The sequence below is a fragment of the Corylus avellana genome, chromosome 6, assembly GCF_965113065.1.
Source record: "Corylus avellana chromosome 6, dhCorAvel1.hap1.2, whole genome shotgun sequence".
Lineage (NCBI taxonomy): Eukaryota > Viridiplantae > Streptophyta > Magnoliopsida > Fagales > Betulaceae > Corylus > Corylus avellana.
Genome location: NC_142495.1, coordinates 26,631,966 through 26,653,107, shown reverse-complemented (window position 1 = coordinate 26,653,107; position 21,142 = coordinate 26,631,966). Strand labels below are relative to the sequence as shown.

The 21,142-nt window shown below is 35.5% G+C and overlaps 3 protein-coding genes across 3 annotated transcripts; all 3 read left to right on the top strand.

The window, feature by feature from the left end:
• Nucleotides 1-3,584: 3,584 nt before the first annotated feature.
• On the top strand, nucleotides 3,585-5,646 carry LOC132188627 (chalcone--flavanone isomerase 2). The gene is made up of 4 exons (XM_059603140.2): nucleotides 3,585-3,761; nucleotides 3,851-4,009; nucleotides 4,865-5,088; nucleotides 5,174-5,646. Exons 1-4 carry the CDS (start codon nucleotides 3,656-3,658, stop codon nucleotides 5,366-5,368), a joined length of 684 nt encoding a protein of 227 aa, XP_059459123.1. The 5' UTR covers nucleotides 3,585-3,655; the 3' UTR covers nucleotides 5,369-5,646.
• A 3,897-nt stretch (nucleotides 5,647-9,543) lies between these two features.
• On the top strand, nucleotides 9,544-12,700 carry LOC132187075 (putative receptor-like protein kinase At5g59700). Its single transcript, XM_059601238.2, has one exon. The coding sequence runs from the start codon at nucleotides 10,047-10,049 to the stop codon at nucleotides 12,477-12,479; it is 2,433 nt and encodes an 810-aa protein (XP_059457221.2). The 5' UTR covers nucleotides 9,544-10,046; the 3' UTR covers nucleotides 12,480-12,700.
• A 2,222-nt stretch (nucleotides 12,701-14,922) lies between these two features.
• LOC132187076 (chalcone--flavanone isomerase) lies at nucleotides 14,923-17,421 on the top strand. Its single transcript, XM_059601239.2, is given in 4 exon segments — nucleotides 14,923-15,828; nucleotides 15,925-16,083; nucleotides 16,892-17,115; nucleotides 17,203-17,421. Coding segments are annotated over 4 exon segments (708 nt in total). The 5' UTR covers nucleotides 14,923-15,722.
• The last annotated feature ends 3,721 nt before the right edge of the window (nucleotides 17,422-21,142 follow it).

The window sequence follows — 21,142 nt, the reverse complement described above, 5'->3', positions numbered from 1 at the left end:
AGCTCCACTGGGATGCACTTAAATTTTTAGATTCCTCCCTTGGTGAAGCTTCTGCTGCTCTTCTTGGTGTCTGGCTTGCCCTCTTTCATGGTTGCTCCTCTGTCTAGATTGAAGGTGATTCCCTTTCCACCATTTTAGTTCTCAGTCAATGTCACATCTTCACTGATTGGCCGTATGTTCCTATTATCAAAGATGGTCACCTCTAACTCTTTTATTTTTTCTTTTTGACCGCTTCAAATGTCTCTAGATGTGTCAATTCTCGAGTACACTCGGTTGCTAAATGAGCCACTTTGCACTCAGTATTTGGAAGCATTCCTGACGATTCTCCTTTTCTTTCTTCTCTTAGGATTAGGAATTTCAAGGATCCTCATTTGTAATTTTTTTTTTTTTTTTTTTTTTTTTTTGGTTGTTGTTTTTCATCCCCTTTCCTAAAAAAAATTTTTTAAAAAAAATTCAATCTAGAGCTTCATTTTTTGTTATGAGAATTCGTAACTGAATCAGTACGCCTATCAACCGAAAAAAGAGAAGTTGGATTCAACTTCTAATTCCAACCTATTTTGCTAATCGAACGAATTAGTGGTAAGAAATATGAGGTTCCTAAGCCTACAAACATTGGACAGAATTTTCCTCAAAGCTAGGTCGAAGAGATTTCATCTAACTTAGTCTATAAAAATGACATGTGTCTCTTTTTTTAATAATATGTGAAATACATATGAGTTTTTAATAAAATTTATTCAAACTTTGACCCTACTACAAAAAAAACATGTGCATATCACATATGAACATAAATTTTCTCCCAATAAGTCTGGAGGAAATATCCCTCAACCCATTTAAAATAGTACCAATTGTCTATAAACATTTAAAAGACACATTAAATTTAGTTTAAGTTAGTAAACTAATATTAATGACGTTAATAATTTAATGTATCTTTTAAATGTTTATAGACACTTGTACTATTTTAAATGAGTTGAAGGATATTTCATTAAGACTGGCTTTGAGGAAATTTTTGTTCATCACATATTCAAATGACACATCATTTTTATAGATTGAGTTAGAGGTAATTCCTCTAACCTAATTTAGAAGAAAACTCTATACCCAAATACTAGGTTTGAGAATTAACTTTTGCATCACAGATTATCCATATGGGATTTGTAATAATTAATACTGCCTAAATAGAGAACCACTTGCCTGGCACGAAATGGAGTGGAATACTCCTTAATGCAATATTAAATGCTTATTCTACTAACCAACAATGGAGTGGATAAGGATACTTTAATTAGGATTCTCTTCCTTTTATTTGAATTGAATAATATCTAATTAGTTATATTAGATGAGTATTAACCAACTTTTAACCAACCGGTTCCTCTCAATGGGAGTACAACTCCTTATTAAATAGGAGTAAAACAACTACTATTCTTTTAACATTTTCCCTTCCTCTTGTTAGCTTCCATTCCTTTAATTATTTAATTTGTGCTAATCTTTCTCGATCAATTGTGGAAAAGCTTATTTTATTTATGGCCGCCACCCTTCGTACAAAATGTCACATCAGCTGGACACCTAATAAAAGAACTTAAAGAAAAAAACTAAGGTGGTAGAGTGCCCCCTCTCTATCACCTAGGGGTGGCTAGGCCACTCTAATGTTGATAAATGTATGTGAGCCTTGAAATGTACTGGGTAGGTTAAATGTATTACTTTTTTGGGTTTTCAAAGTTTCTACTTTCTACCCTATGAACAATTAAACGTCCCAAGCAACAATCGATCGATCAACTTGCAGAATGTCTAAAAATTAATTTTAGGATTTTTATGAGTGTTTAAGTCTAGACGAGTGACTAATAATAGAACCTTACGCATGAGACGATATTGAAGAATTTGAGGACTATTACTAAAAGGACCTTTGTAATCAAGGTGAGTTAGAGTATGTTTGGTATCGCGGTGGAATGTAGAGCTGTTTTTGGTATCGCGGTAGAATATGAGTTAGACCTTTGTAATCAACTGTAAACTTTTGTCAAAAGCGTTTTTATTGAAAAGCTGTTTACATGTTTGGTAACTGCATGTCTTAAACCTTTTTTTGAAATTATTGATATTTGGTAACAAAACTAAAAATATGTTTTTAATTACAAAAATGATAATAAAAGACATGTAGAATTATTGATATTTTAACTTTAAATACAAAACCATAATAATAGTATAACAAATAAAGGAACATGAATGGGCCAAAAAAACAATTCAACAGAAAAAAAAACTCTGGCACACGTCTCTTTGCTGGAATTTCGAATACCAAGGCAATAAAAAAATCTGTGGTTCTCAGTGGGTTTTTTCCTTTCCAAGAACTCTCTCCTTCACTCACAAATTTTTCTCTCGCCCAAATCAAAAGGACCATTCTCTCTCTCACTCTATAAATCCCTTCTAATCGCTCCAAGAAAACTAGAGTGTACTAAGAAACCAATAACCCCAAAATTTATCTCTTTATCTTTGACCCTAAAAACCCATCATTCCAACAGAAGCTCATCTGTACATTAATGGCGGTCGAGAGTCTTAAGACCCAAAAAGACCAAGTTGAATGATCAAGCTTACCACAATATCCAGCTATCGAAGAGAAGCGACGAGCTCATCAATTCTCCAAATCGTAGAAGGGTTTGCAGCTCTCAGATTCATTGAAGATGGTGTAAGACGTGGAATATAATGCATTTTGGTTGGAAGTCCGTTTTGTCAAAAGCCTCGAATTTGAGCTTTGGACTAAACGTGGGTTTAGAGCGTTTGCAAACTCAAAAGTCCTTTCAAAGGATTTTACCAAACGATCCTAATTTTTTTGAAACGGGCTTTGGCTTAGAAGCGCTTTTTGGGTCTGCAACAGCATACCCACATTTAAGCTTCCATGCCTTAAAAATTAGAGAGTTCGGAAAGTACTCATGTTCTTTCTTGAAAATGAAAAATAAGATGATTTAAACGAGGCATATGCATGAATGGATAAAAATAGTATTCCAACTGTTTTATATTTCACTAAATATTTATCTCATCTCTAGCTCTTACGTGTACAATGTTCTTAAGACAGCCAAAAAAAGGAAAAATAATTGGAGACCTAGTCATAGTATCACAAATGAAATCATATATAGTTAGAATCAAAATATAACAATTTGAATTCATGACAACTATTTAAATAATTTAATTTTTTTTCAGGCACTCCCGTGGATTATACGGGCTTCCAAACGGTTTATTAATTTGTCACATATTCGGCTATATATCCCCTTAAGAACCTCAAATCTGTTGGGACATCATATTCATGCTAGCGTTTGGTTTCCGTTTCCTGTTTGAAACACTTTCCTCCTTTCTTTGTCCTAGTACATGACCTGTCGTTTTAATCTTTTCATTTCTTAATGTTTCTTCGTGATGTATTCTCTTGCATGGTCTTAACCGCGCGATTTCGGATGGTAGTTGTGGCCTATGGACAGCATTAGTGCACGGGGACCTCAGTTTGTTTGTTTGTTTTCAGTTCCTCTCACGAGACCTTTCGATCAACGCACGTGCACCCATCTACCCCTTCTACCTGCCTTAATTGTCAAGCAGCAATTCCAGAACCCCACTGGCTCTGGCTCGGGGCTCCCTCTATAAAACGCGTCGCTCGATCGCTGCCTACCATAGTAAACATCTCATAAAAATGGTTTCGCCATTGCCCAGCACCGGAGTCCAGGTCGAGAACCACGAGTTCCCACCGGCAGCGAAGCCTCCGGGCTCCACCAATACCTTGTTCCTCGGCGGCGCAGGTTCGCACAGGAGTTTTATTTTTTTTATTTTTTATTTTTATCAGCTAATCCTTTTCGCGGTCGTATTTAATATATGATCCATGGTGCAGGGGCAAGGGGATTGGAGATTCAAGGGAAGCTCGTGAAGTTCACGGCGATAGGTGTGTACTTGGAGGATACCGCCGTGGCCTCGCTCTCCGTTAAGTGGAAGGGAAAGAGTAGGGAGGAGCTGACGGAGTCCGTGGAATTCTTCAGGGACATCGTTACAGGTAACGGACCTAACCTAACTGTTTTCATAGTCTAATCTGCTGTGGATTCCGGCAGAGTTTTCCGCTATTTTGTCCGTTATGAGCATTATAGTAAATTTCTTGCATCGACTTGACCTTTGTCCTTTTATGTGTAAGAATTATTTATTTATTTATTTTGTTAGTTTTTGTTTACCTCTTGATATTGAAATGCACAAAATCAAACCTGCGTAGTGAGGTGTTTACCTTTTCATGCGTTGGGAAGACGTAGATTTTTTTTTTTTTTTTTAATGTATTTTTAAATTAGAAATTTACTTATAATTTTTTTAAAAAAACGCGTTTTCAAGCTGTAAAATTGTGGAGTCAAACATTGTCAAAAGGACTATCCAACAAATGACCATTGACTAATATGTCCATACTATTCTTGTAATCAACCCGACATATGTAGAAATACCTGAAATAGATCTTCCTTAGTTAATTTGATCTTGATCCTTTTGAAACGAAAAAGAGATTATGTTAGAATGACACGAGCCTCTTGATAATATCCCTAAATGACTTGTTTATTTTTTGGGGTATTAGTTGACATTATTGTATGTAAATTCCAATGCATGCTACACATAAATACTCAAGTGCATTTCTCTTTTTTAAGTCATAATAAATATAATTCAAACCCTTTTTAAAAAATTAAAAATATATGTTCCCACGTGTGATGATATTATGAATTTATGAGTGTAACTTGACAAGGTCTTTCCTAGCATCATATATTATAAAAAATCATGTCACATTAACTTTGAAAATAAAAAATGTATAGCATTACGCATCGTTACCATAAATAATACAGTTTTGTAATGTGAACATAGTTATTCCATTTACATGTAGGCCCCTTCGAGAAGTTCACACGTGTGACAATGATCTTGCCATTGACGGGTCAACAGTACTCGGAGAAGGTCTCGGAGAATTGTGTCGCCTTTTGGAAATCTGTCGGAATTTACACCGATGCAGAAGCCAAAGCCATTGAAAAGTTCATAGAGGTCTTTAAGGACGAGACTTTCCCACCTGGCTCCTCTATATTATTTACTCAATCACCCAATGGATCACTGACGGTAATTTAATTCTAAATTTGTAGTAATTTAATTAACATTTCTATCAATATAATTGTTCACATTTTATTTCCCTTTTAAACTATAGATTAGCTTCTCCAAAGATGGGTCCCTGCCTGAAATTGGGAATGCAGTGATAGAGAACAAACTGCTTTCAGAGGCAATTTTAGAGTCAATTATTGGGAAGCATGGTGTTTCTCCAGAAGCAAAACAGAGTTTGGCTACAAGGTTAGCAGAGTCATTGAAAGATAACGATGATAAAGTGGTCGGAAATGGGAAATAATTGGAAACCGAAAAGGTTGCTGAAGAGAGAAAAAAAAAAAAAAGTTTTTTTTTTGGGACATGTCCGCATAAGAAGGAGAAGAGAGATTCGAACTAGTGACATTCGTTTCATTAGGCATGGTTCCAGCCAATTGAACTACCTTTTCGGGACACATATAAGGTTGTTGATCAAGTGAAGACAGCAAATCGCGAGTTAGTTTGGTAAATCTTTGTAATGGACGGTTTTTTTTGTTTGTTTTTTATTTAAAATAAATGTGAAAGTAATATGTATTTTGAGTTGTTTGAGTATGTTGCGCAATAAATCTTAAAAATGCTTGAGAAAAATTATGAATAAGTGCAATGCTATAAACTATATTTTATCTAATAACAATTATTTTATAATGTTGACATATTGATTTCAACCCACTATTAGATTAATTAATGTTAAAAAAATTAAAAATTAGTTAAATTTAACACATCAATCTTATAAAATAAAAATGTAAAATATCGCATTAATCAAAATTATAAATTGGGAAAAGGAAAATGTCACGTGGGCTATTGTTTGATACTTAGTCTCAGGAATTGAGTTGGGCTTGGACGTCCAAAGCAAGCGCATCAAAATCTTGACACGGGCATTTGTCATTATGCATGGACCATTTCATGACCACTGCCGAGTTTCCATGTGTGATGAATCATTGTAGCTGAACATGTTAAAGCCCTAAATAGATAGGAGTGATAAAATGATGGAGAAAGATTCGTTGTTATGAGCCTGCATTGGCATTTTGGGCCCCCAATATTTGCACTTCTGGCAAGTGGGCTTATTTTCGTACCAGCCCAGTGGAGTTTTTCTTTTCTTCTTTTTTTTTTTTTTTTTTAAGATTATTTACAAGAGAAAAAAGAGGATCTTTTCCGCTCTTCTTCTAACAGAAAAACTAAAATGAATGTAAGTGAGAATGTTTTCATAACAATGGCAACAACATGTGCTTTGAGATCTGCTGTTCTTAAGACCATAGATTTTAGAAGCACTCCAAAAGACAAAGAAAGTTAGCTTGAATGGATGTCATCCATAATGGGAGCAAGACCGGTCCAAACAAAGAGAAGGCTTGCTAACAGTAATGCTGACTACCAAAGAGTGTTTGGTTTATTTTGACTCTCAACGTACTTTTTTTTTTTTTTTTTTTTTTTCAGTACATAACAACAAAACAATAAATTATAACAATAGGTTGGACAACCAAAACAAAAAGCTTCTAAACTTCCATATTAGATTGAGTAAACAGGAAAAAAAAAAAAGAAAAAAAAAAAAAAGGAGGCAATGTATCAAATGAATGATGCGAGCCAATGATTTTTTGACACGAAGACTAAGAAAATTAACCACCAATTAAGGTGGTAATAGATGGTGTGTCAAAGATAACACAACTAAAAGGTCTAAAAAAGAGCACGAAACTATAAAACATGACACGTCACAAACTAAAGAAAATGATAACCAACTTAACGGGAGGTTAACAGCCCTGTGCGATTTTGGGCATTTTGGCTTGAATACCTTAGTTTAACAATTTAATAAATTCGAGGCATGAATTCTGACTTATTCTAAATTTGGGATTTTTGTTGATCTCATGTTAAATAGATAACGTAAATAACTATGAAAATACAAGTATGCTCCCCCGAAAAAAAAAAAGAAAAAAAAAAAAGGGTCGCCCCCTTAACATAAAGGTAATCACAAGCCACGAAGGGCTTTCCACCACCGATTTTTTTTTATTATTAAAAAATATATTTAATAATAATAATTATATTTTTACAGTAATTTTTGTATCTATTTGGCAAAAAAGTTTGACGTAGGTATGAAATTAAAAACTAAAATTTTAAAGCTAAGGTGAAAAACTTCATTTTAAACTTATGAAGTATCACGTGATTTGACATATCCTGAACTTTGAAACATCTCAATTTTGAACTCTTGAATTTTCAATTAAAGAAAATAGAAAAACAAAAAAATTGGAAAAAATAAAAGGGTCACAAGTGGCCCAACCGTAGGTCACCTTGTGATTTTTTATTTTTCTTTTTTTATAATATTTTTTTAAAAAAAAGATAAATTTAAAATTTTATAAAAAAATTAGGGGTATAAATATTATTGTAGCACTTTTAACATTTAAAATTTGACAAAAGAATTTAAATTAATTACAATTAAAAGTTCAGAGTTCAAATTAAAAAATTTTAAAATTCAGATATATGTCTACTGCTTGATAATTTATGAATCTAAAATAAAGTTTTTATAAAAAAAAAAAAGAAAAAAAAAAAAAGAAAAAAGAAAAAAGAAAACACACAAGGAGTCCCCATGTGATTTTCTGTTTTTTTTTTTTTTTTTTTTTTTTTTTTTAATTTTTTCTGAGAAAAAGAGCCTTATCTGTTCAGTGTTGACCATAACCTTTTTACCTATTTATTTTCTGCTCACCGTCAGCTTCCTTTCCCCCTCGTGTTCTACTCACCAACTTTTGAAAAATTCAACAACAGAAGGTCAAAGATAGTGGGCGGTTGTCTACATCAAGAAAGTGGGCGATGGAAGCCAACTACTTAGCCAAGCCATGATCCATCAAAGATCTGAACATTCTCCTCCCAAGTATCATCACCTCTTCCTCCTAAATCTGATTTACCGGGACTTTGCTTCCAATTGAGCTCTATTATTTGGTTTTGGGCCCACTCTGGGCTTATATTAGTTCTCTAGTATGGCCCAAGCCCCAAGGTTCGATGCACCCTCTTCATCCCATAATAACAAGCCACGAATATCATTGCCTGTGGGCCCTGCTGCCGCCCTGGTGGTTGACTGGTTGTGGAAAACGCGTCTGCCCCCCACCTGACCACGACAAAGAGTTGATGTCTTGTCCTTTTTTCTTTCAGAACCCTATGCCACTTTGTCAGGAACCTTCTTACACACACTCTCTCTCTCTCCATAAACAACATCAATTTCTTAAGTGTTTTCATTTACCCATTTCTTAAAGTGATACTACAGATATAGTGTCTTTTTAAACATGAGAAATATATATATATATATATATATATATATATATATATATAAATAATGCAATATGTTATCTTCTATCTTACTCTTATATTACTAGATGGACACAAATTTCTCTTTAAGCTGATTTTGATGAATTTTTTTTTTTTAAGTAAAAATGCTTTTGTATTTTATCAAATAGTCATTGACAGAGCAGATTGCTCCATCAAAATAACACCCCTGATATAATTAGGAATTTCCTCCAACTAGACCCTATCTAAGACATGTTGTGTGACATACTTTGCCATTTTATGGGCAGCATGATTGGCCTCTCTACTTACATAACCGAAAGACCAGCTTTGCAGAGAGTGCAGAGTTGCTCTAACATCCTCTACCAAATGGCCATTATTCGTCCAATCTTCTTCCAATGAAGATACCGCTTCCAATGAAATTTCTTTTAATCTATTCTAATAAGTGTCATTCAACATTTTTGAATTTTTAAAAAATTAATGTTTGGTTTTCTAAATTAGTAAAATTGTAATAAATTACTATTAAAACATTTTTTTAAAAAAAACATGTGAGATGACACTTGTCACTTATTATAATAGATTGAAGAAAATTTTCTTCAAACTAATTTGGAGGAAATTTATGTCCTTACTAGATTGATATGACAGTGTCCATCAATCCTCAAATCAACATTTATTATGTAGAAATCACAAATTTATTTTTAGAGTAATTCTAAATGCTTATCTCTAGTCAAACTCATATTAATACATAATTTTTTTGAATAATTTTAAATACTTGGGCTGATGAGTACTATAATACTATCAATCCTAATTTTTTTTTTTTTTTTCATTATAGATACTGTTACTTCAACTTAGTAATACAAGAATGTGGTAAAAATAAATATGTAGCATTTTTTTATATGTTCACACAAGATAAGAGAAATAAGAAAAAAGATTTGAACTAATTATCTGGTTTCTTTAAATATAATCCCTAACGGATTTGATCTGGATGTTGCATTTTTTATTAGCGGAAAAAGGACACCAATTATTTTTTGAGGGGAATATGTAAGAATTTATTACAAACCACATAATACCAAAATCTCATTATTACCCTACAGCAACGATCAGCATCATCACTTGGACAAAGTTGAGCCACCGAGAGATATAGTTGTACCCCCTGTACGTCAATCATGGAAATCAAACACCTTGAGTGTCTTATCTTCTACACTTTCTTAGGTACATTCATTCCTGTAGGGGTGGTTGTCTTATTACCTAATTAAAATCGTGTTCTGTCGACACTTTTTACCGTAAATGTTTGTGTCTTGGTTCCACATTTATAAGAGTCTGAATCTAGCAAGTTGAGCAGCACATGAAAAAGATATTTTTTGTTCTTATTTCCCGCTTCAGTTTGTGATGAAGAGCCTGGATTTTTCCTCTTCATCTATCCGCAGGTGATACCTTTTTGTGGGTGCTTTGCTTATGTTCTTGATTTTGTCTACGTTGGTCGTTGATAAATTATGTGGTGAAGATATAGCAGCCATCTGTTTGCAATATCCTATTACAAGTCTCTGTTGTCCAATTTCTGTAGCAATTCTCTTTGATAAATCAGCTCTGCAACTTTTGTATTAGCTTTGCCACTTCTATTTTCATTCGGCTTTGCTTCAACATCCTCTTCCTCTCTCTATCTCTCATTTTGAGTGTTACTAATGATGATTACTGGGAATGTTGTGGAACTGCTTATGTGGGTGTCTATTTTGTGTTTGATATGTGTTTCAAATGGATTTGATCCTGTAGACCATTATCTGATAGACTGTGGATCCCCCATCAATACACCGGTGGGTGATCGCGTATTTGTGGCTGATAACTCTGATTCCAATAGTCTTTCAACCCCACAAACTATTTCTGCAAGCACAACCCAGAAACCGATTTCATCTTCCAATGATTCAGCTCTGTATCAAACAGCACGCATACTAGATGGAGCCTCCAGGTACACATTTCCAATTAGGAAACCTGGGAGGCACTGGATTCGTCTTCATTTCTTCCCCTTTGTTTATCAAAACTACAACTTGAGCATGGCCAAGTTCTCGGTTTCCGCTCAAAATTTCACCCTCATTAAAGAATTCAAAGTAGAGAATGGTCCTCAGGTTAAGGAATATTCTTTGAACTTAACTTACAGCAATCTAACTCTCACGTTTATCCCTTCTTCCAAGTCGTTTGCTTTCATAAATGCCTTAGAAGTTCTTTCACTCCCTGATGATCTCATTCCTGAGGGTGCCCGCACAATTGGCCCAGAGGACAGTTACCAAATTGTGTCAAAGAAGGCATTAGAGACGGTTGCGAGGGTGAACATGGGCAATAACAATAAGCCAGTCTCTCCCCAAAACGACCCCTTGTGGCGCCTTTGGGTCTCTGATGATACGTTTCTGATACACAATAATCTTGCAAAGTTTGTGTCAAACACTAAAGCTGTCAACTTCACAAGAGGTGGGGTAGCAGAATATATTGCTCCTTCTTCTGTCTATGGCACCGCCACTATGTTGAACTCAGAAACTGATCCTTCCATGAATGCCAATCTGACATGGCGTTTTGTTGTTGACCCTGGCTTTGAGTATCTGGTCCGGTTTCACTTCTGTGACATAGTGAGTGGCTCGGCAAATACTCTATTCTTCAATGTTTATATTAACTCCATGCTCGTTTTGGCAAATCTTGATCTTAGCAAACTAACATCAAACATTTTGGGTGCCCCATATTTTATGGATGTGATCACAAGAGTAAATGATAGCTCTAAGCTAAATGTAAGTGTTGGGCCTTCTAATGTTGGCAATCATTGGCCAAATGCCATTCTTAATGGGCTGGAGATCATGAAGATTAGCAATGCTAAGAGCAGCCTCGATGCCTTGGATTCTGATTTGAAAAAAAATTCTAAGATGAAAGTTGGTGTTATTGTGGGTTTGACCATTGGGATGTTCACTGCTGTTATTGTGGCTATTGTCCTCTTCTTGTTGTGCAGAAGAAGAACATGTGCACATGTCAGCCATTCAAAGGCAGAAGATAATTTTAACGGGACTGCCATTTTTTCTAGCTCAAAGAGAGGGTATCGCTACCCTTTTGTGGCAATTCAAGAGGCTACTGATAATTTCAGTGAAAGCTTACTTATTGGTGTTGGTGGCTTTGGGAAGGTTTACAAGGGAATTTTGAGAGATGAAACAAAAGTGGCAGTGAAGAGGGGAGTTTCTCATTTGGGATTTGCAGAATTCCGAACTGAAATCGAAATGTTATCTCTGGTCCGTCATCGCCATTTGGTATCCCTGATTGGTTACTGTGACGAGCAAAATGAGATGATCATAATTTATGAGTACATGGAAAATGGGTCCCTTAAGAACCATCTGCATGGTTCTAATGTTCCCGGCTTAAGTTGGCAACAGAGGCTTGAGATATGCATCGGATCAGCAAGAGGGCTTCACTATCTTCATACTAGCTCTGCCAAGGCAATCATTCATCGTGATGTCAAGCCTGCAAATATACTACTAGATGAAAATTTGATGGCCAAGGTTGCTGATTTTGGGCTTTCAAGGAGTGGCCCTGAGATTGACGAGTCACATGTCAGTACTGCAGTGAAAGGAAGCTTTGGTTATCTCGATCCAGAGTATTTGATAAGGCAACAGCTGACAGAAAAATCAGATGTTTACTCCTTTGGGGTGGTCATGTTGGAAGTACTTTGTGGGAGACCTGTTATTGATCCATCCCTTCCAAGGGAAAAGGTGAATTTAGTGGAATGGGCAATGATGTTGCAGAAGAGAGGGCAATTGGAGGAAATTGTTGATCCTCGTCTGGCTGGCCAAATTAAGCCAGATTCCTTGAGAAAGTTTGGAGAAATAGCGGAGAAATGCTTGGTCGAACGCGGTGTTGATCGACCATCAATGGGAGATGTGTTGTGGAATTTGGAGTGTGCACTTCGACTCCAAGGGAATGGAAATAGCTTTAATCATAATGGTGAGATGTTGTCACAGATTAATCATGTCAATAACTTGGAGATCAGTGTATCTTCTGCACAGTTCAGCATGGGAAGCGTAGGCGACCTTGCTGGTATTTCAATGAGTAAGGTGTTTGCTCAATTGGTGAGAGAGGATAAGAGGTAGATGATGGTATAACAGTGATAAGGTATTTGCTCAAATGTTTGCTCATTTGGTAGATGTGCAGAGTGGGTGTGGCTGTAGGATTTTATGATGAATTAGCTTGATTTTGTGTCTCATTAAACGTGTGAGTTCCTACCCCAAAAAATCTGTGCGCATATAGCATTTGCATATTCTGACCTGCTTGTCAATGTGTGGCTCTTGATTTATTCAAGGTTTTTCACTGCTATTCTGTGATGCTATTTTTTTTTTCTTCCTCTTTCTGCTATGCTGCGTCTCTCTCTTGCACTTGTTATATTATTACTTTGCTTTCTACTTCGAGTAGTGCTAAATGTCACTTTTTTGTCTCATCAAAATTGATGTGGCTCTTAAAATTATCATTGGATCAAGATTCAATAATGATCTATCACAAATTCAATGGTAATTTTAAATCTACATCAGTTTTGATGGGACAGAAAAAGAACATAAAGATGATGTCTAGCATTACTCTGTCGCATGAGAACAAGAACTAAAAGCATATGTGTCATCTTCAAGATTTTGCAATTTAAAGAATCTCTCAAGTAAATGAAGCAAAACTCTCTCTCTCTCTGTGAAGTAAGCTTGTTCTTTTCCCAAGCTCCTTCGAATCCTGTACATTGATGTGCCTAACCCTATGGCCTATTGTTCTAAACATTGATGTGGCTAACCTTCTTGCCATGAATAATGAAAAATTGGCAGTGCAAATTCTGGTTTTTTTGCAATGTATGGAATTGTAACTATATGCAAATGATAAAGAAAGAAACTTGTCGTGTAAAAATATTAAAATGTGATTAATCGAAAGTGCCAAGGGATATTTGAATGAAATTAGTTCAACAAGTTAGTGGTTATCGGATGTAACTTATGTAGTTATAATTTAACCAATTTTTATAACTTATATTTTTTTTTAAAAAAAAAACTAGTATTGATCCAAAGATTGATCGAGATTATCAATTCAATAATATGTTTAGATTCATTTCACAATGTTAAATTAGATACTTAATGATTATGTAAACAATTCTTGTCTTTAATCATGTCTACTTGGAATTGGATTTTTTTTAAAAAAAAAAAAAAAAAAAAAAAGAGAGGAAATTACTCCATATCCCATGAGTTTTGGTGCAACAACCGAGAAATGAAAATTCATATTAAGAAAATAGAAAAATGCATTAAAAAAAAAAAATTGAGCTAAAAAATATGCTCATTGGGCATAGGTCATGACCATGACAAGCGCACGAAAAAGAGCCTTTCAAATTAGGGACTCATAACTCAAGTTATACTGAAATTACTACCATATACGTAAAAATGGAAGAACCCAGGAGAGATAGGATGATTTGGATAAAAAAATAAGCTAAAACAAGAAGTTAAGATTTTTCAGCCAAGGCTCAGTCACCAAGATTTTGGACATGTGGCATGACTAGAATTTTGGCAAGAACTTGTAGCCCGGATTGACACGTGACAAGAAAACTTGAAGCTCAATTGACTGAGACATGTGTTAATCAATCGAGTTCTGCCAGAATCATAGAAAAACATTTAGAAAGTGGTGCGAAGCAAAATGAATTTTCTAACTAAAATTTAGCTAAAATTTGATTATGAATGCATTCATGTATTTGGTGAATGACCATTTAGTTCTATCTCTTGAAGTTCTACTCATTCATGTTATCTTTTAGAATTCTTATAACATCCATGTAATACATTGATGTACTTTCTTGTTTCATATTCTATTTTTCATATTCTTTAACCTCTCATTATGATTTCATGCCTATAAAAGTGAGTATTGAGTTATATGTAAAATACACAATAATAGAGAAAAATCATACATAATTCCTGAAGAACTAGTTTCACATATTACAATCTCTTTATCTTGTTTTGTCATTTTCTTTAATTTTACAACAATTAGTTTACTAAAATGGTATAATTTTCTTGTTTTCTTTCTATTTGCAGTCCGGTCCATTACGCTTGGGTGCCTGGCCAGTCAGGAATCAGGATGGTGGCTTCTCCGGGCCTTTTCGCATTTGGCCCAAATCCGGTAAACATGGATATATCATCATGTTGTGATGAAACAATTCTTTTGGCACTCACCCAAAAAAAAAAAAAAAAAAAACAATTCTTTTGGCAAAAAAAAGAAGAAGTAAAATCTAATCCAATTTCCAAATAGAAGATGGAATAGATCCTCTTCATTTCAAAATTCTTTTATTTTCTCCATTTAGTGTATTTTGAAGGGTAGTGCATTTAATGCACTATCATTATTAAAACTTTTAGACAACACTACCCTTCAAAATGCACTAAATAAAAAAAATTGAGGAATTTTGAAATTGTGAGGATCATTTTCCGCGTAACATGACCTCGCGAGTAATCCTCATAAAGCTGGTTTGCCCGGTTCCGTGAAAGCAAACCGTAAAGAAACCGCAACGATAAAATCCAAGCCGCTATCTTCTTGCCCAAATCTTTCCCATCCATCAAGTGGGAGAGTGAGAGCGAGGTTCCTGCGAAACCAAACCCTAGCATGGATCGCCCCTCAAGCAAGCGCACTAGGGACGACCGCGACCACCGCGATCGAGACCACAAGCACCGAGACTCCTCCGATCTCCTGTTTTCCCCCATTTAATTAGAAAAAAGAAAAAGAAGAAAAAAAAGACACTCCTCCGATCACCACCACCGTCACCGATCTCGGCACGAGCGCTCACACGACGAGTTAGATGGCAACCGAGACCGAGAATCGAAGCTCGAGCGGTCGTATGACGATGAGAGGAAGAGGGAGGGGAGCAGAGAGAGAGAGAGGCCCAAGCATCGGTTAATTTATTTGTCACATATTCGGCTATCCCCTTAAGAACCTCAAAGAGCTGTTGGGACATCATATTCATGCTAGGGTTTGGTTTCCCTTTCCTGTTTGAAGCGCTTTCCTTCTTTCTTTGTCCCAGTCAATGACCTGTCGTTTTAATCTTTTCATTTTCTTAATGTTTCCTGTTAACGTTGTCTTTCTCTTGCATGGTCCTAACCGCGCGATTTCGGTAGGTAGTTGTGGCCTGTGGACAGGATTAGTGCAGGGGGACCTCAGTTTGTTTGTTTGTTTTCAGTTCCTCGCACGAGACCTTTCGATCAACGCACGCACGTGCACCCATCTACCCCTTCTACCCGCCTTAATTGTCAAGCTGCAATTCGAGAACCCCACATGGCTCTCTATAAGACTATAAAACGCGTCGCTCACTGCCTACAATAGTAAACATTCTCATAAAAATGGTTTCGCCATTGTCCAGCACCGGAGTCCAGGTCGAGAACCTCGAGTTCCCGCCAGCGGCGAAGCCTCCGGGCTCCACCAATACCTTGTTCCTCGGCGGCGCAGGTTCGTAAGCAGCTCACCGGAGTTTTTATTTTTTTTATTAGCTAATCCTTTTCGTCGTATTTAATGTATGATCCATGGTGTTTGATAAGTGCGCAGGGGCAAGGGGATTGGAGATTCAAGGGAAGTTGGTGAAGTTCACGGCGATAGGTGTGTACTTGGAGGATACCGCCGTGGCCTCGCTCTCCGTTAAGTGGAAGGGAAAGAGTAGGGAGGAGCTGACGGAGTCCGTGGAATTCTTCAGGGACATCGTTACAGGTAACGGACTTAACCGTTTTCATAGTCTAATTAATCTGCTGTGGATTCCGGCAGAGTTTTCCGCTATTTTGTCCGTTATGAGCATTATAGTAAATTTGCATCGGCTTGACCTTTTAAGTGCAAGAGTTATTTATTATTATTATTTGTTTTGTTTTTGGGAAGACGTAGATCTTTATTTTTTATTTTTTAAACGTATTTTTAAATTAGATATTTACTTATAATTTTATTTAAAAATGCGTTTTCAACCTGTAAAATTGCGGAGTCAAAACATTGTCAGAAGGACTATCTAATCAAGTGACCATTGACCAATATGTTGTAATCAACGAATAGCGACATATGTAGAACTACCTGAAATAGATCTTCCTTAGTTAATTTGATCTTAAATCATTTTAAAACGAAAAAGGGATTATGTTAGAGTGACACGAGATAATATCCCTAAATGATTCGTTTATTTTTTGGTATTAATTGACATTATTGTATTTAAATTCTAATGCATGCTATACTATACATAGCTACTCAAGTGCATTTCTCTTTTTTAGGTCAGAATAAATATAATTTCAAACCCTTTTTTAAAAATTAAAAATATATGTTCCCACGTTTGATGATATTATGAATTTATGAGAGTAATTTGACAAGGTCTTTCCAAATAAAAAATTTATTTTCATGCATCACATATTATGAAAAATCACACCACATTAACTTTAAAAATAAAAAAATAAAAAAATAATGTATAGCATTACCATCGTCTAAATAATTCGTGGTATCAAAAGTATTGTAATGTGAACCCAATTATACCATTTACACGTAGGCCCCTTTGAAAAGTTCACACGTGTGACAATGATCTTGCCGTTAACGGGTCAGCAGTACTCTGAGAAGGTCTCAGAGAATTGTGTCGCCTTTTGGAAATCTGTTGGAATTTACACCGATGCAGAAGCCAAAGCCATTGAAAAGTTCCTTGAGGTTTTCAAGGACGAGACCTTCCCACCTAGCTCCTCTATATTATTCACTCAATCACCTAATGGATCACTGACGGTAATTTAATTCTAAATTTGTAGTAATTCAATTAACATTTTTGTCAATATAAATTGTTCACATTTTATTTCCCTTTTTTAATTATAGATTAGCTTCTCCAAAGATGGGTCCCTGCCTGAAATTGGGAATGCAGTGATAGAGAACAAACTGCTTTCAGAGGCAGTTTTAGAGTCAATTATTGGGAAGCATGGTGTTTCTCCGGAAGCAAAACAGAGCTTGGCTGCAAGGTTAGCAGAGTCATTGAAAGATAACGATGATAAAGTGGTCGGAAATGGGAAATAATTGGAAACTGAAAAAGGTTGCTGAAGAGAAAAAAAAAAAAAAAAAAAAAAAAAACTGGTGGAGTTAGAGGGAAATCACGTATAAGGTTGTTGATTAAGTGGAGACAGCAAATCACGAGTTGGTTTGGCAAATCTTTTCTAATGGGCTTTGGTTTTTATTTGAAATAAATGTGAAAGTCATTTATATTTTGAGTTATTTGATAATGAGCAAGATCAATGTCATGTACTATATTTTTATTTAATAATTATTTTATAATGTTGACTTAATAGTTTCAACTAACTATTAGATTAATCATCGTTAAAAAAATCTAAAAATTACTAACTATGACACATCAATATTATAAAATAAAAATGTAAAAAATATAGTATTAATCAAAAATTATAAATTGGGGAAAGGAAAATGTCACATGGGCTATTAGCTGAGTCTCAGGAATTGAGTTGGGCTTGAACGTCGGAAAACAAGCGCATCAAAATATTGTCACTGGCATTTATCATTATGCGTGGACCATTTCATGACCATTAGTGAGTTTCCACTTTCCATGTGATGAATTATTGTAGCCGAACATGTTAAAGCCCTAAATAGATATGATCGAGTGATAAAATGATGGAGAAAGATCCGTTGTTACAAGCCTGCATTGGCATTTTGCCATTTTGGGCCCCAGTATTTGCACTACTGGCAAGTTGGCTTATTTTCATACCAGTCCGGTGGAGTTTTTTTTTTTTTTTGGGAAAACTTCATTAAGGACCCCCAAATTTCTCCCCGTTTTGAAGTACCTCCCTTGAACTTCAAAATCTCTCAATTTAGTCCCCTGAACTTTCAATTGCTCTTAATTTGGACCCTTCCGTTAGTTTTAGCCGTTAAAAATTCAAAAAAAGACCAAAATATCCCTGATTTTTGTTTTTAAAAAAATAAAAAAACGTTTTAGAAGTTGGAATTTTATACAAAAGTCAGGGGTATAAACGTCATGTGACGTTTAAAATCTGACGGAGGGGTCCAAATTGAAAGCAATTGAAAGTTCAGGGGGCTAAATTGAGAGATTTTGAAGTTCAGGGGGGGTATTTCAAAACGGGTGGAAGTTTGGGGGTCCTTAGTGAAGTTTCCCCTTTTTTTTTAGATGAACTACAAGGGAAAAAGCAGGAAGGGATAAAGAAGGATATTTTCCGCTCTTATTCTAACAGAAAAAAAAAAAAAAAAAAAAAAAAAAAAAAAAAAAAAAAAAAAAAAGTGAGAATGCTTTCATAGTAACTATGAACATGGGCTCGAAAATTGGCTCTCTTAAAGACCTTAAAAGCAATTCAAGAGGCATAGGAAGCTGCTAGCTTAAAATGGATGTTCTCCACAATGGAAGCAACAAACCGGTCCAAACAAAGATAAAGGGTTGTTAGAAGAAAATGCACTCTTGTGCCATTTTGGGCATTTTGGCTTGAAGACGTTAGTTTAACAATTTAATAAATTCGAGACGTGAATTTTGACTTATTCTAAATTTGAGTCTTTTGTTGATCTTATGTTAAATTGATGGCCAAGGTTGCTGATTTTGGGCTTTCAAGGAGTGGCCCTGAGATTGACGAGTCACATGTCAGTACTGCAGTGAAAGGAAGCTTTGGTTATCTCGATCCGGAATATTTGATAAGGCAACAGCTGATAGAAAAATCAGATGTTTACTCCTTTGAGGTGGTCATGTTGGAAGTACTTTGTGGGAGACCTGGCCTATTATTGATCCATCCCTTCTAAGGGAAAAGGTGAATTTAGTGGAATCGGCAATGAAGTTGCAGAAGAGAGGGCAATTGGAGGAAATTGTTGATCCTCGTCTGGCTGGCCAAATTAAGCCAGATTCCTTGAAGAAGTTTGGAGAAATAGCTGAGAAATGCTTGGTCGAACGCGGTGTTGATCGACCATCAATGGGAGACGTGTTGTGGAATTTGGAGTGTGCACTTCGACTCCAAGGGAATGGAAAGAGCTTTAATCATAATGGTGAGATGCTGTCACAGATTAATCATGTCAATCACTTGGAGAGCAGTGTATCTTCTGTACAGTTCAACATGGGAAGCGTAGGCGACCTTGCTGGTATTTCAATGAGTAAGGTGTTTGCTCAATTGGTAAGAGAGGATATGAGGTAGATGATGGTATATCAATGATAAGGTGTTTGCTCAAATGTTTGCTCATTTGGTAGATGTGCAGAGTGGGTGTGGCTGTAGGATTTTATGATGAATTAGCTTGATTTTGTGTCTCATTAAACGTGTGAGTTCCTACCCCAAAAATCTGTGGGCATATAGCATTTGCATAATTTGACCTACTTGTCAATGTGTGGCTCTTGATTTATTCAAGGTTTTTCACTGCTATTTTGTGATGCTATTTTTTTCTTCATCTTTTCTGCTATGCTGTGTCTCTCTCTTGCATTTGTTATATTATCACTTTGCTTTCTACGTTTGTTGTTCGAGTAATTCTAAATGTCTTTTTGCATGTTCCTCTAAAATTAATATAACTTTTAAAATCAGCATTAGATCAAAATTCAATAATAATTTATCACAAATTCACTGGTAATTTTAAAGCTACATTAATTTTTGAGAGATATAAAAAGGACATAAAATGACGTTTCACATTACTCTGTCACATGGAACGAGAACTAGAAGCATACGTGTCATCTTCAAGATTTTGTGGTTTAGAGAATCTCTCAAGTAAATCAAGCAAAACACACACGCACATTCTCCCTCTCTCTGTGAAGTAAGTTTTTCTTTTCCCAAGCTCCTTGGAATCCTGCACATTGATGTGCCTAACCTTTCTTGCCATGAGTAATGAAAAAATTGGTGTGGGTTATTTTGAGAACCAGGTTCAAAGTGAATGGCAGTGCAAATTCTGGTTTTATTGCAATGTATGGAATTGTAACCATACGCAGATAATAAAGAAAGAAACTTGTCGTGGAAATATATTAAAATGTGAAAGCATGGTTACTTTACCTCTAAATGTGTTTTGCGTTATAAAACATTAATGGAAAGTGGCAAGGGATATTTGAATGAAATTAGTTCAAAAAATGGAGCCAAAACGACAATTGTTGATTTTCAACCGAAGGCTCAATCAACTAAGAAGTAAGCCTAATCTACCAAGATTTTGGACACGTGTCATGACTAGAATTTTGGCAAGAACTTAGAGCTTGATCGATTGACATGTGACAAGAAAACTTAAAGCTCAATAAATTGAGACACGTGTTGATCAACTGAGCTATGCCAGAATCATAAAAAAACATTTAGAAAGTTTGATGTGTGATACTTCTATAGTGCTAAAATAGCAAAATGAATTTTCTAACTGAAATTTGATTAGTTTACTAAAAATGGTATAATTTTCTTGTTTTTCTTGTCTCAGTCCGGACCATTACGCTTGGGTGCCTGGCCAGTTAGGAATCAAGATGGTTGGCTTTAATAGCTTTTCCGGGCCTTTTCGCATTTGGCCCAAATCTGGTAAACACGGATTTTAGGTTACGAGGGAATTCAAACCTTAAATTCTAAGAGAACTTATACATTTTAACTTTATTTAAATTTTATATTCTTTAAACAACCCAAATATAATCTTAACCCTTTTTTCTCTTCAATATTCGCAAATTTAAATTCAGTCGAATAGAAATTAAAAAAAAATCGTCATCTAAACCAATTTCCAAAGAGAACAAACCTCATTCCTCATAAAGCCGCCGGTTCGCCCGGTTCAGTGAAAGCAAACCGTAAAGAAACCGCAACGATAAAATCCAAGCCGCTAT

Coding starts and splice junctions, on each gene's coding strand:
- LOC132187075 (XM_059601238.2), top strand. CDS start 10,047: ATGATGATTACTGGGAATGTTGTGGAACTGCTTATGTGGGTGTCTATT.
- LOC132188627 (XM_059603140.2), top strand. CDS start 3,656: ATGGTTTCGCCATTGCCCAGCACCGGAGTCCAGGTCGAGAACCACGAG. Junction 4,010..4,864: donor CTTCAGGGACATCGTTACAG/GTAACGGACCTA, acceptor ATTTACATGTAG/GCCCCTTCGAGAAGTTCACA. Junction 5,089..5,173: donor CACCCAATGGATCACTGACG/GTAATTTAATTC, acceptor TTTAAACTATAG/ATTAGCTTCTCCAAAGATGG.